Source organism: Anopheles darlingi, chromosome 3 (genome assembly GCF_943734745.1).
Source record: "Anopheles darlingi chromosome 3, idAnoDarlMG_H_01, whole genome shotgun sequence".
Lineage (NCBI taxonomy): Eukaryota > Metazoa > Arthropoda > Insecta > Diptera > Culicidae > Anopheles > Anopheles darlingi.
This window is the reverse complement of record NC_064875.1, coordinates 55662437-55677041: the sequence shown is the minus strand read 5'-3', so window position 1 is coordinate 55677041 and position 14605 is coordinate 55662437. Positions and strand designations below refer to the sequence as shown.

Sequence of the window (14605 nt, the reverse complement as noted above, 5' to 3'; positions counted from 1 at the left end):
AAAGTTAGTAGTGCTATCGATACGATTTTATTCTTGCCCAATTTTCCGCCCAAAAATGGGGGATGTACTCCGATCACTGAAAGGGAGCCATTGGAGGAGATGGTTTGTTGTTTTAACACCCCAATCGCCCGCCTTAGTTAGTGTGCCAACACTCGATACATTCGAAAAGTGTTTGGATGAAGGGAGCTTTCACGATGACCAGGTCGAAAGATGGTATGTTACAAGTAAATTGAGTAAGAACGAAAGCGGCTGAATAAAATTAATTACTTTCAGTAGCTCCTTCTGCGCCTACCGCTTGGAATTGGTGTCGATCCTTATTGAGATGTTAATTCCAAAGGGTGTTAGTGAGCGCCACCCTATTGCATCTTAACGAACCATGGAAGGAACCGTAGTTCGGAAGGAATTTAATTTGTGTCGTCCTTTGGAACACGACCAGGCTGTCACCAGGGATATTGTAATGAAGGTAACGCAATCGAGGTGGAACGAACCTGGAGCGCCGGATGGTTAGCTTTGGGATTGATTTACGAAGTGGCTTGAGCAGCACAGTGGCAACAATTCTCATAGAAACAGGGGGAGAGTATGCTGCTGGAATGTTGTCACTCCCACATCATTCGCTAATCACTGTTATCCCCGACGGTGAGATGCGACAGAAGTTCAAGGTTCAATGCGTGTCTCGCTTTTTTCTACACCTCCCCCCCCAAAAGAATCCTTGACCTTCATGCTCACTGAGGGAGACATAATTTATCGGAAGCAAAACGCCGATCCAGCCGATGGCCGATGGCAGCCATTAATCAGTCGTGCTCTAGTAGTAATGATGCGAAAGGGCGCAACATCTGCCCACGTCATCTACCTTTTCCGTTTTGCTGCGGGTCCATCAAACATTGACAAATGATGGGCTTTGCGCTTTGTTACTGCTCCTTTTTTTTTTTACAACCTCCAGCTGTCGCTGTTGCTTTGCATAAATTATGGTACAGCTTCCGGCGCCACCCCTTGTTTGTTTTTTATGCTGCGGGCCGATGATTGATTAAAGCGCGTGCCACGCCGAAGCTGGCTGCGGTGACGATACCGCGCCATTCGTACGGAACATACAAAAGCATGTTTGTTGCATCGAGACAAAAGACGCCAATCCTTTCGCATTTTCTCAGCACGAAAGGAAATTGGAAGATCGATCCCCAGAACGTCTTAACAACGGCACTTCTTGCCAGAACGGGCGTCTGTTTACAATAGATTTATCCCAGGGCGTCCCGTTTACTCGAGCCGCACATAAGAAAATGAGGAAAATCCTAGAAGGATGTTTAGCAAATGATTTCCACCCCCTTTTTTTCTCTAACTGGCCTGTTATTGAGCCTCGAAACCCGGAAATCGTCGTTACAAAATGGCCCTCGAAGGACAGAGTTGGCAGAACGGAGGAAAGTAAACAACCGGCGAACCGGTTGTGGTCCCCGAAAATCCCACCCACCGGTGGTGCGGACTGGAATGTTAGAAAAAAAAAATCTGTTTCTCGTTTTCCGCCTCCAGAGGCCAGAAAGAAGGCGCTAAGAAAATAAGCAGATCCTTGCTTGGGCGGGTTAGTGCCATTTTCGTTGTGCCAAATCAGCTACGTCACATCATCCGAGTGTGTGTGGGTTTTCCGTTTTCCGGGGTTCGAATGAATAAGAAAAAAAAAAAGAAAAAAGGGAATCCATTACAAACGATCCCTTGCGCCAAAAGTGTCGGGAGTAAAAATTGTAACGACCTGCCTGTTCACCCCACCCCTCTCCACTAAGAAGCGGCAGCGCGAACCGCTTCTTGACCCGGCGAAGAATGCAAAGCGGAATGAATTCGCGGAATTCCGGCCATTCGTCGGGCGATGAAAAGCGGCGACGTACCGCCGCCGGGGGGGCCTGGAAAGAATTATGATCGACGCCACCCACGGTCGAGGGTCACAAAACCCCAAAAACCACCACAGGAGCAGCAACGACGGAATGTTCTTTTGTGTAATTGACGCTTTTGCCGGTTCAACGGCTTCGAGGTTAGTTTCCTGCTTCGGTTTTGGGACCCTTTTTGTTGTGAGTCGGTTTTTGAGAGGGATGCATTTCAACGGGTGGAGAAACTTGCGGGGAAATTGAAATTGAAAAAGTAGTAGCAACACGATACGGCAGCCACTGTCCTCCAATGCGCTTCGCCCAAAAACGATCGAGTGACTCACTCGCTTGTTTCTTATGTTTTGTTTTAAATTTCCACAAAAAAAAAAGTTCCAACATAATATCATAAAATGGAAGTAAAACATCTTAAAACAAAAAAAACAGTTGCTAGTACTAAGGCATACTAAAGATAGACCAAGGCGCCTGTGGCGTGACTTGGTCACTGGAACGCGGTCGCGCCCAACATTGCACTTATCTGCGAAAACAGCCGCGAACTATAGCCGCCTTACGGGTTGTGCTGTGGGTTTTGGGCCGCTTGGCGACGCAAATCCGATCGAATGACGGCGGTAACGACGGAACCGACGAGCAGCATGACCGCCATCGTCACGTTAGCGACGATGTCACCGCTCGTGTTGAGCAGCTCCGAGTACAGCATAGTGAAGGTGATCCCGAAGACCTGGGCGGCCGCATTCAGCAGCCCGGTCGACGTTCCCTCCGGTTCCGGGTACGTCAGTTCCGCCGCAAACTCGAACCCAACCGGCAGATAGCCGGTCATGAAGAAGCTGTTTGGTGAGACCACCGATCCAGGGGGAGAGTGGGGGGAGGGGAGAAGGTATTAGAACCGATGAGTAGCATTTGCTGGTGTACGGTACATACCCGAGCAGCGAGGAAGTGACGTACACGACGGCGATATGGCCCACGGAAAGGGTGAAGGTGTAGATCCACATCCCGATCATGGTGAACACGTACACGGCCAACGTTGTCTCTCTGTGGCGAAAGGAAAGGCGTAATAACGAGCCGTAAGTACATTTACATCGTAAACGGTCGACGAGGTTACTCACTTGAATCGATGCGTCTTATCGAGCACGATACCGCAGGCAACGGAACCGAGCATTCCGGCGAACACGATGCACACACCGATCCGGCCAGCGTCGACCTCGTGCCCCGGATAGTGCGTAAGGACGATCTGTGTGGGAGGGGAGGAAGGGAAAAGATAACCAACGAGGGATCAGGAAGTGCTTTCGTTCGTTATTCGCTTTTCCAAAAGCTGAAACTCATAACATGGACACACACGACGGACACTCTCTACCACGAAAGTTACTTAATTAATGGAGTCAAAAGTTCATTCCAAACGGTCTCCAGTGACCCGCCAACCGCGCCATGCCATGCGCTGGAAACCATGGGTTTCGGTCATTTATCCTAACGGGATCTCGGGACCGCCGTCAGCTGCCTGGCTGGTTCTGGTTCTCTGGTGGGCGACAGAGACGGATTACCTACCTGATTGAGGAGCGTCGAGATGGCGTAGAACACGCCGACGTTCATGCCGTACGAGATGAGCAGCAGCACGTAGTTCCGGTTCAGCATGAGCCGCTTGATCGAGTGCAGGAACGGCGACGACTGGAGTGGATTGGGCGTTTTGGTGGCTTCCTGTGCCGCGGACGGTGGTGTTGGTGGGGCCGCCTTAAAGACTGGTGCACGACGCGGAAGAGGAACGGATTTTTAATTAACTCGCGCGAGCACGGAGGAGAACGAGGACGGACGGCCAGAGTGAGAGAGAGAGAGAGAGAGAGAGAGAGGAGGACGTGTACTTACAGAATATCACCAGTACGACGAGTACCGAGGTAAAACCGGCGACAATGTAAAACATCAACCGAAGGTCATCACCGATGAGACTGATGTCGTCATGGTTCTCCACCAGCATCGGTGGCACGAGGAAGCCAACCGCGATACCGAGCTGCAGAAAGAGGAGAGAGAAATAGAGAGAGAGAGAGATAGAGTTTAACAGTATTTTCCAAGTTGCAGCATCCAAATGACTGCTGTGTGTGAATCTCCCCTCATTACAGGACACAAAAACATCCGTTTAAAGAAGATGAATGCCAGCGTATCCAGCTGGGCCAGCGCTTGCGTTTATCTATAATTTCTTTAATTTAAGCTCTCATTAATTTTGCTGCACTACTACCTCCCCGAAGGTGCCAACATGCCGAGCCCAAAAGGTGGTACCAGGGCTGGTGATTTACGGTTCGGCTCATGAATCATTCAGCTACTTCGCTTTCTTTCACAATCTCCACGTGCGTGCCGGCGTGTGTGTGAGTGCCTGTATGTTACAGCAGCCCATAGGCTCCGTTGGGGGATGCGGTTTAATTAAACACATTTTAATTTATTCATTTTACGACCAACGGTGGCCGCTGCGACCAACGCGCCGCCTGGTGCAACATATTTGATGGACGGTCATGCTCTGCTCATGACAGCTCATGATGCGCGCGACATGATGTATAATGTGCTGGTCCAAAATGGACATCCGGAACACCGTGTATTGATGGGCGGTGGTCTGTCTGTCTGTCTGTGGGAAGGGATGCATTATTTAATCGATGATGGTTGAAAAGTGGCAGATAAATTTGGACCAATACTCTCTCGACCAAACTTAGAAAAGCTCTCTGGAGTCTATTTATGCAAATTGGAGCACATTTTGCAGCGTCATCGCGGGAGGGGGGTATTGTTTCACATAAAGCTTGCTAGATAAGATGCGAGTTTGTTGGTTTGAATTTTGAGGGGCAACCGAACTGCGAGTTTTCCATTTTGAGTAGCTGCTACTCCACTCCACTGCAACCGAATACCAAAGTCCATGAATATTTATTGCCTGGAAGAGTTGGTCTTGGGAAGTGAAACAATCAATTCCGTCGGCCTCGGTGGGGAACCCAGAACTCACTTCACGATTTGTTACGGTTGTACGGTTCTGGTGGTGAACTTTAAGATGTCCTTATGCTCTTCCACCATTGGCCAATGGCCGGACGCAATGCGCGTGACAAGCAATAAATCAATTCGATTTACCACGAGTACGTGTACAAGGACACAAGGGTGTGGCGTGTGTCGCTGTGGTTGTTGCGTAAACTGCCTGGTGGTGTATCGCACAGGCGATGGCAACCGAAAATTGGAAAACGATTTGCCTTCCATCCAGATAGCCAGAACCATTTTTTTTAACGCGACAGAATCCCAGAGCTCCCGGTAAACGGTTTTGACAATAAATAGAATAAACAATTTCGACAAGCGAATCGTCCGCTCACTCATCGTGCAATCAGGGGGGGGGGGGGGGGGGGAGCAAAAGCATGAAATATAATGGACGTCGACGTTGGTTGTCCTTTTCCCGGAGGCTCGTGAATGAGCGCGCTCGCGTCGATACTGATAAGGCGGCGGCTCGCAGAACCGATTGCACCAAGGATCAAAAGGTGCTGCTGTTGGAGTGGAAAAACATTCCACCAACTGTCCAGCGGGTCCGGGCTTCCGGCCCGCTTTTTTGTTGTTGTGCTGTTGTTTCCTTCATCCCATCAGCGACTTCGGCTACAAAAGACCAGACCGGTCACGCCTGTTTCGGTTCCGATAACGCAACCCATTCGCCCATTTATAAAGCCCCAAAATGTGTTGTGGCACACAGAGATGGTAGCAGCGGAGAGCGGAGCGGAGCGAAGGTGGGCGCGAGGATCACTTCAATCCGTTACAAATAACGCGTGACTGCGAAAGGATTTCGGTTCCATGTGGTACCATCCACTCGCCGCCTATTGCGCTGGAAGGTTTTTTTTGGGCTGTTGTACAAAATGGTAGCCGTAACCCATCAGGACATTGTTTGTGTTGCGTTATAAATTGGAAAAATATTTTCCCTCGCCTTCTCGATATTCCAAGCGAGCTGCTATATAGAGCTCTAGCGAGTCGAGAAGAGTCCAGCTTACCGGGGACTGGCATTTATTGACTGCAAAACCGGAGAGTGTAAGGACAGCAGAGAAACCTTCTAAGCCCAACACACCGCCAACACTGTGATAGACTCTCTGGGCCCACCTTAGTGATTAGATCGATGATTTATGGCCCGGAATGGCCGTTCGCCTTCGATGGCACTGCGTCGTTGTCGTCGTTGTCGTCGTCGCTTCGAAGGAAAATAGCAAAACCGGTCCTCGTCAGCAGAAAGCTTTAGCCCTTTGTACGCTATTAATCGCTTCGATTCCCTTGGCCTACAATTGCCTCACTGCCCCGTCGGGAGATCGCCAGTGATTTGCTTCAAAGACTCCTGGCAAGCGTCGTACCGATCCAGCAGACAGGCATACGGAATGCTTCTAGCTCATTTACTGTGTGCCCATAGCTGTGCATCTAACTCTCGGCCACTACCTTGCTGTATGTCAGTACCTGGAGTTCATTCCAGTAGAGAGGGAAAATGCATCTAAACTTACTGCCCATGCAAGCATAATTTGTAGTAAAAGCTTTTTTGCAATCCAACCTCCACCATCATACCGATACGACGGTGACTACGAGCTTCGAGGTTCGACGAAGGGAAAAGTTTCCAAGGACCGAGATGGGACCATTGGGATGCATGCATTGCATTATCTAAATGGATTCCTGGACCTACAGGACAATTGCCCCCTTCGGTCTGAAGGCAACCTCTTTGAAGCAGTCCAGCCCAGGTACCCAGGAGGTAGTTAAGTACGGAACCAGGACTTGGACCAGTCCCCTTCCCTCACGGGTTGTGCCTGATCATCCACAGCCTAGCACCAACCCCATTTTCGTTCGTTCGTTCTGATTTCCTTTATGGATTGCATTCCAAGAAGCGCTTGCAGACGACGACGACGACGACGACGGACGCCGTCGAGGTCCTGTAATCGGCTTGGGAGTGCTTTTGTTGGGTAAGAGTTGCATGTAGGTCTCGTCCCTCCCAATGGTAGAAAAATTCCAAGAATGGCGAAAGGTGCAAAGGAGAGAAAAGGCGAAGCTACTTTCAGCCAGACAGAACTCAATTTCCATCGCTCAATGGGGAACAATATTCGTCATTCGATATCCCGAGGAAGGTTGACAATCCCGGTGAACGGGAATGCTATCCACGGGACGCTACCATTCGGCCATTAAGAATCGGCGTACGGATTGGATCAAGTGAGCAACTCTCAAGAACTCGCTCGCTTACCGCTTACCGCTTACCCGCCACCCGCCTGGCTGACGCAGACGAATGGGCTGCAGAAGCGAAACCCATAAGCACCGATACCTCTGCTTCGGTCGCAATATTCTGCCATCAATAGGTCCTCCCCAACCAAATAATCCTCATCCATCCTCATCGCCGTTGTCGTCGTTGTCGTCGGATTTGGAATTTTGGATCCGTCCACGTTGCGTTGTCAGGAGTTTTTTTTTAGGGGAATGGGGGAAAGCTTGTGTCCAGACCAGATAGCTGTTGCACGTGATCGTTGGCTATGGACACTCACACTCAGCGGACGGAGCACGGACGGACGCTGTTTACGCTGAGCCATAAAACTATTTTTTCTGCCATCGAGCTTACTCCCATTTACGGGAACTGCTTGGTTGCTCTATCGCTACGCGTCAAAAAAAAAAAGGGATCGGTCGGTGGTGGTCGGTGTTATCGCTTTTCGTTTTCCTTTTTTTTTTTTTTAAAGTCACTAAACTTCAGCTTCTTCGGAAGAACGAAAAAGGTAATATGCTGACAGTGAATTCATGTGAATCAAATGGACCTATCTGGCAGGACAATTGCTCGGACCGGGGTCCGGGTCCACCGGAATATTGGGAAAAGGTTTGAAACGAAAATGGATGCGCAGAACACTCTTTGAAGTTTATGTTTTGCAGTAAAAATCACAGTTTGCACAGTCAGCTGCAGGTAGTTGAAATTGATGGCATTCAGTCCGTCAGTTCATTTTAATCAATTACGATAAAGAGAGTCGCATATGTTCTCATAAAAGGTAAACGAAACAGAGCGAGGCACAACAACGGAGCTCTAATTGAAACTAATAAAATGCATACATTTTGCAACTACGGAAGTCCCTGTTTGCAAACGGGACTCCTCATAAATGGAGACGGTTCCGGTCAATTCAATCGATTGCTTCGTATCGGAACGTTACACTTAAATGATTGGTATCGACATTATATTCGTATTAAAACCATCGATGGAAGCTCGCTTCACAGGACGTAAAAGTGCTGGATTCAATGCTGCATCAGTCGGTATCCGTCCTCCGAATGCCTTCCGGGTATGTGAGAACAACAGACGCAGGGTAAATACAAACACAAGTCGAACCGTGGCACGGCCAGTAAGCAATTTTTACGCTCGACAGCGCTCATCTATTCCTGCCACACTCTCGGGGCGAATCGAGTACCGGCATCGGCCAGGTGGAAAGAATGATCTCTAGCCACCGGGGAGGGAGGGAATGTTGTCGAGCGGAATCTGCCTGGGTCGCTCTGCAAGGAAGAGCACTCTGGAAATGCTTTATTATATTCCCCTTGCCACCATTTTTGGCTTTGTTTAGTTTAGTGTGTCCTTTCGAGCGTTTTTCTTGTGAATTCCATTTTCCGTTCAATCCGGAACGGAACGTCGTTTTCCTTCTTGGGCCTTCATCGAAACCCGAAAACCCACTCACTCGAGATGGAATAAATGAAGTGCTTTTCACGTACAAAAATGATAAAGAATCGACCAGAGAGTGAATTGATCGAGGGAGAGAGGCACAGAGAGGCCGAGATTGGAATTGATATATCCAGCAGCATGCCAGCGAAAGCAGCGGTCGTGATAATCAATGGCACAAGCATCCTCTGAACAGCTGACGCCGCGACAGGCGCGTGGTTGTTGCAATCTAACAAACACACATGCGGTCGAGTCGGGGTTGGTCCGTGGATCCTTTGAAAGCGCACACCATCAGCCAAGACCCCTTAACCGGGCGTGTACATGGTGCGATAAATCAGTTTTTCGTATCCACCAGCACCAGTGGGCTTACATGGTACGCAGAGCAGGACGAGGGCTCTGTCTATGTGTAGCACACCAACTGTGCGACAGCCGATTGGCAACCGGGCTAGCGACGACCACGACGACGACGACCATGACGACGATGGTGATGATTTCCATTTTCTGGTTCGTCTGCAGTTGACGCAGATTAGTTTTCGTGAAGGACGCAGCCCGAACCTCACCACCAGCAGCGATCGTAATCCCGGAGCAAGAGAGGACCACCAAAATCGGAGATACGGATCCGGTGCCGTTGGTAGAGGTTGGCATAATTAGTGCTTTTAGGGGGTGGTGGTCGAGAAGCGATGGAAAGCAACAGAGCAGCGCACTCGAGTGTTTTATGCGGTCACCGGGAATGGCGATTCATTAGTATTCACCGAACCAAGAGGCGCCTCTAGCAATACTATCTTTAACACCCTTGTGGTATACTTCTTTTCACGTCCCGCGTGTCTTACGAGATTCGAAAAAGGGAAAATCTGTTTCCTTGTTAATCTCGAGGACTTCAACTTGAAAACAAAATCATGACTTGAAGGCAAACATATAGCACCGTTGTCGGTGACAATGGTGGCCATTGCAAACACGAAATTTAATAGAGCTCTTCTCAAGCTCGGTCGTGGAAATTCGATTCCAATGCAAATCACTGCGAATTCGACACAAGACAAGACCACGAGGTCACGAGGTGCCAAAGGGAGGGGAATAAGCGCGACAACGCGACACGGCGCCGCGAAAATCAATTTTCTTTTCGGAAGTGGCACGTGCAAATGCGAAATTCAATTTTCCATCCCTCGCTCCCCCCAACCAGAGAATCCTCATTTTCACGTGGAAATCGATTTCCCTGAGGTAAAAACTAGTCCCGCGATGGGCTTGCGGTTAAAGACTTGAAGTGCAACTTGAAGTGGGATGAAAGCAGAGCGTAAGGTACGAGGAGAGCAGCTTTCGCGAGCTAAAGCCACTAGCTACTAGCACGTGTGTGTGTGTGCACCACGCCGGAAACCGCGGGATCATCAAATTAGCATAAATGCCACCACCTTCACCACGGCGTTCTCGATGTGTTCCACGTCGTTCCATCCATCTCTCAGCGAGCGCGCGGGTGACGTGCGAGTAACTAGCAAGCGCGCACCACACGTGGAATTCTGCCGGAAGCTTACAGTTCATCGCGGTCTTTTCTCTGTGGCAAACTGCTTTCATCCAGCTTTGGAGGATGATTATGTCGCTTACAGACAGAGATAGACGGACAGACAGACAGCAAGGCAGTGTAGGGTGTTGTGTCGTCCCCACAAAGCCTGGCTTTGGGCTGCGTACGGATTTTACGTTCCGCGCTTGATGGGTTGTCGTCGTAAAAGCGGAGTAAGAGCTCCTCTTCCGGAAGTTGAAGCTCATTACGCGCAGTTCGGAGCGAAAGCATGTAAAACCCCCCTTTCGGCTTGTGCTTTGTTGACTCTTGTTGCGGCAAGGAAGGCAAAGGGAATAGTTAAGAACCAAACTTCTCATAAGTTAATAAGCCCTTTTTGCGCGAGAGTTTGTGGAATTCAGAACCGAGAGCGCTTTGGTGTACGTGCCAGCGCACGCCAAAGGAGGATGTATTCGGTTGAGTATATATATAGTCAACAGAAACTTATCTGTATAGCGAACGGATCGGTAGTCAGAGTGTAGTTTACATCTCTTCAGGTCAAACACTCGAGCCACTAAAGCATCATCGAGGCAACCAAGCAGCAAACACACTCTAGCAACTGACGGCTGTTTCATTACACGCTCATTATGGCCAATTTAGTAGCCTCTTAGCCCTTTTTTGGAGCGGAAAAATGAGCGGAACCGGCTCGGCCAAGCTTCTTCACTTTTGGAGATTTTTTTTTTCGCGGCCACTTTATCCCCGATTCTTATCCTTTATCGCTAAACCGTTGCACCGCTTCTAACGGGAAGGATAAAAGTCCGGAACAATGAAAATGAACCCGCATCTCCCGCTTTCCCTTTTCTCTCTCTCACTCACACACACACACACACACACACACACACACACACTATCTGTGATGGTGAACTAAGTAATCAACAACTTCCGTTGGAGCGGGCCTCGTACGTCAAACTCATTTGACCGTGGATAGTTTTTCAGAATCCTTCGTTCCCTCTGGACGTTGCCAGCGCAACCGACCAATCAACCCGGCACACTGTTTGCTGCGTTGGTTGCTTTGATTGGAGTCATCGCCTACGGCCTACACCAGAAAGACGAAGAAAAAGGATCAATTCCGTTGGACCGCTTGCTTCGCATCATCATGCTGTTATGACGATGAGACGAAGGGGGGCGCAGCAGGCAGCCCGGATAATGCACAATCCGGGGGGGTCCGGGGAATTTTCCTCTTTTCCACCATGAGCCACGCTTCGAGAGAAAGCCAAGAAGTTCCGTGCCACGCTCTGAACTTTCGATAACATTTCCGCTCGATTGAGCCAACCGATTTTTCATCGTTACCATCACGACCAAGCCAGGCGGTGACCATGCTGATGATGATGATGATGATGATGATGATGAGGATGAGAGGAGCTGATGGAAAAGGATGACGGATGTGATGGTCGGTCGGGACCATCTTATGACTATGGATTTCTGCCGGACAGCAACGCTATGCGGCAGCGGAACAACATGAATGAACATATAATTAACAGCAAATTGATGTGCAATCCAGCACACAGCAGCAAGTGGGCTGGAATGCTATTTATTTATTACGTTTATGATGAATTCCGGCTGAATTATGGAAGGGCACAGGCAACAAATGAGAGCGCATAATTTCATACCCACCCGGAGGGGGGTTCATGACAGGACGAAATAAAAGTTTGTCTTTAAAGCAGTTGTTTTCGGTTGGAAACTGATTGATCGTAGCTAATGAAGCATCGATCGATTGTACCATTTTGTGTGTGTGTGTGCCAATGAGGCCAATTAGCTTGCTCCATTTTGTCTTCGGAATTGGTTGGCGAAGAAAGAGAGCATTACGATTTTGAAATGGAATGAATTCGCTGTCGATACCCTCGTCGGAATGGCTGCGATCGACCAGGACGAGACTCCGCTCTTTTTCTTTTGTAATTCCACCACCACCCTCACAAAAGCGGGAGGATGAATCCTCGTGGTGTGGTGTCCATTGTGCACGAAACGATTGCAATTAAAAGCATCATTCCATTCAGCAACAACAATGGAAACAAATGAATTAAATTGTCTCGCGCACTCCACTTCCGGTTGGTTTTATTCCTCGTACCCTCCCCTTTTCGGTTTGTTTTTGTTTTGCTTTTTGTTCTGCGCTTTATTTATTTTTTAGAATAATACACCCAGCTGCCAGCTGTGTGATAACCGATGACTCACTGGTGCCGCTGCTTGCAGAGAGCGAGAGAGAGAGCGTCCTTTCCGGGCTGCTGCTGGAATATGTGGCTGGAGACCCGTATCTACTACCAGAACTATGACGACAACATGTTGCAGAAACATTATTTATGGAAAGCAAAACTTTCCTGGCGCTATGGCCGCTGGTTGTAATGCTGACCAGTCGGTTCGTGAATCGGCCGCTAAGAAGCTTACGGTGCAGACTGTGCGGGGAACCACAATTGGGAGTCCAAGGTGGTGCACATCCGGTGGTCCGGTGGTTTAAAGATGGCCTCCTCCTCCGCAGCGGTCACCGGGAGGGGGGGGGGGGGGGGGTGGAAAGGACAAAGTTAGCGCGCTGACCACTCGCTTCGCTTCGGCATTCAATTACTGCTTACAAATGCGAATGGCAGAAACAAATAGCGCAAATGGTGGCTATCATCCGTGTGGTTCTGTGTGGTGGCAGTACTATTTTGAATGTCCTCTGACGCCGATGCTCATGCTATGGGATGCATGCTGCTATGGTTTGTTTCTTTAAAAAATAATTTCCTTTCCAAAACCGAGGCATGGTGGTGCTTGGTACTCAACCACCTCAAGGTACGGCATTCGTTTATAGAAGAAGCTACCTAAAACACGTACCATACTGTTCCCGGCTTTTAACACATACACACACACCCCAGGGGTGCTAATGGCGGATACGACTTAGAAAGCATAATTGCCTCTTTTCAGTTCTCAGTAGTAGCATCGCAAAGTGCTTTTGCACTTCTCCTCCCGGATGCAGCCGCGCCGAGCCGCTTAAGTCGATGTCGATTCGAATGGGCGACATGATGACGGCTGGCGCACTCGTGAGAGGTCACACCATCACCACCACAAAATACCAAAAAGCCTTTTGGGAGCAAGTGGTGAGACAAAGATTTATCGTTCCTCCCTCGTACACGTGACGCGGATTATCAGCTTTTTACCACGCAAGTTGTCTTCCGGTGCTGGTCCCGGTGGTGGTGGTGGTGGTGGCGGTAGCGTCACGTCGTTGGCTAATAGCACCCCCGTGGGTGATGATGAATTAGGTGCAGACGACCGAAATGGAAAAGTTTTTCGCTTTGGAACTGGAAATCCCCACCCCGCCCCTCCGACACGACACTGGACGGACTTCTTACGGCGTACGCGAGGTACTCACCTGGTTGCCAAAGACGCCGATGCTGCAGGCCGACGAGACCTGATCCGGACCGAACCAGACGGCGGCCACCTTGGCCGGTAGCGATAGGATAAAGACCTGCGAGGCGGCCACAATCGACTGGCCAATGAAGCCGACCCAGAACAGCTCGGGACTGACGGAGAAACACTTGACCCAGGCGCCGAGACAGGTACCGAGGACACCGGCGATGGCAGCGATGCGAAGACCCTGCGTAGAATGTGAGAAAAGCACGCCGTTTGGTTATGTTCTGTGTGCGAGCAGCTCACAATGCCGGAATGCCCGTTAATCCTGCTGAAAGGAGAATTATGAATGGCGAAAACGGATCGCACTCCGGATTGCACTTCCACCTCTCTTCTTGTTCCGGCCTGTTGCATTTGCGGCCATTATGCACACGGACAGCGATATCCTTTGCACAATAAAGCAGAACGCCATTCAAAAGCGGCCAAAAGCATTCAACTGGCCAGGATGTGGGAGCGTCTATCGTGCAAGCCAGTAGTTCTGGCCGCCCACCGGTTGTTTCAATAATTCCCGAGTGGATGAGTACCGGTGTCGTCCGTATGCGTGGCCACGACTGACTGTTTCGAGATCTTATCTCATTAAAATAAATGAGGAAACACTTCCCATCACACGCTATGCTATGCTCACGGCAGCGCCCCCACCGGTTATCATACGGTCTGGGCGGTTTGGCAATGTTCTGAAACTAAAGCTAAACTCCGGAAAGCATAGAGCACCGCGAGGATTCCGAGCGATGGCCGGAATGTGCTTACAGGATGCATCTATTTGCATTCGACATCTAGCTGCTGCAGATAAGGCCTCGGATCCGAGTTCTGTAACTGGCGAGCGACACTGCGAACGAGTCAGCACAATCGAAGTGGCAACTTCAAGTGAAGCGTCAACGCCAGATGGTACCCGATGCGGACCACCACTTCACGTCACCAATGTACCGTTGTAATGTAATTCTCTATTTCTGTGTTCCTGGCAGAGGAATGCTGGGTTTGAGTGGAAGCTTGCTTTCCTGGTTCCTAGAATTTTACAGCTGGCCATTTTGTATAATTTTAACGAGTTGTTTTCTACTAAACTTAATCTGCATGTGGCGTCGTCCTTGGCCTGTGCTCGTTCTAGGTATAATCCAAAAATTTAACACAAATCGATACTCGGAACTGGGCACCACGAATTTTCCATAGTCCTCCACCAGACCTGACTTTGGC

At 49.6% G+C, this 14605-nt stretch overlaps 1 protein-coding gene across 2 annotated transcripts in view; it reads right to left on the bottom strand.

Annotated features, from left to right (window-relative positions):
- The window catches only part of LOC125955024 (feline leukemia virus subgroup C receptor-related protein 2), a 29995-nt gene that overhangs the window by 1324 nt on the left and 14066 nt on the right, over positions 1-14605 (bottom strand). For both annotated transcript variants that reach the window (XM_049685839.1, XM_049685838.1), the window contains 6 exons: positions 13380-13604; positions 3717-3858; positions 3402-3592; positions 2966-3090; positions 2781-2891; positions 1-2686 (listed from right to left, as the gene is read on the bottom strand). The exon at positions 1-2686 is cut by the window's left edge and continues 1324 nt beyond it. In XM_049685839.1, the coding sequence (XP_049541796.1) occupies positions 2410-2686; positions 2781-2891; positions 2966-3090; positions 3402-3592; positions 3717-3858; positions 13380-13604 (1071 nt within the window). In that variant the 3' untranslated portion in view covers positions 1-2409. The remainder of the gene's footprint in view (positions 2687-2780; positions 2892-2965; positions 3091-3401; positions 3593-3716; positions 3859-13379; positions 13605-14605) is intronic.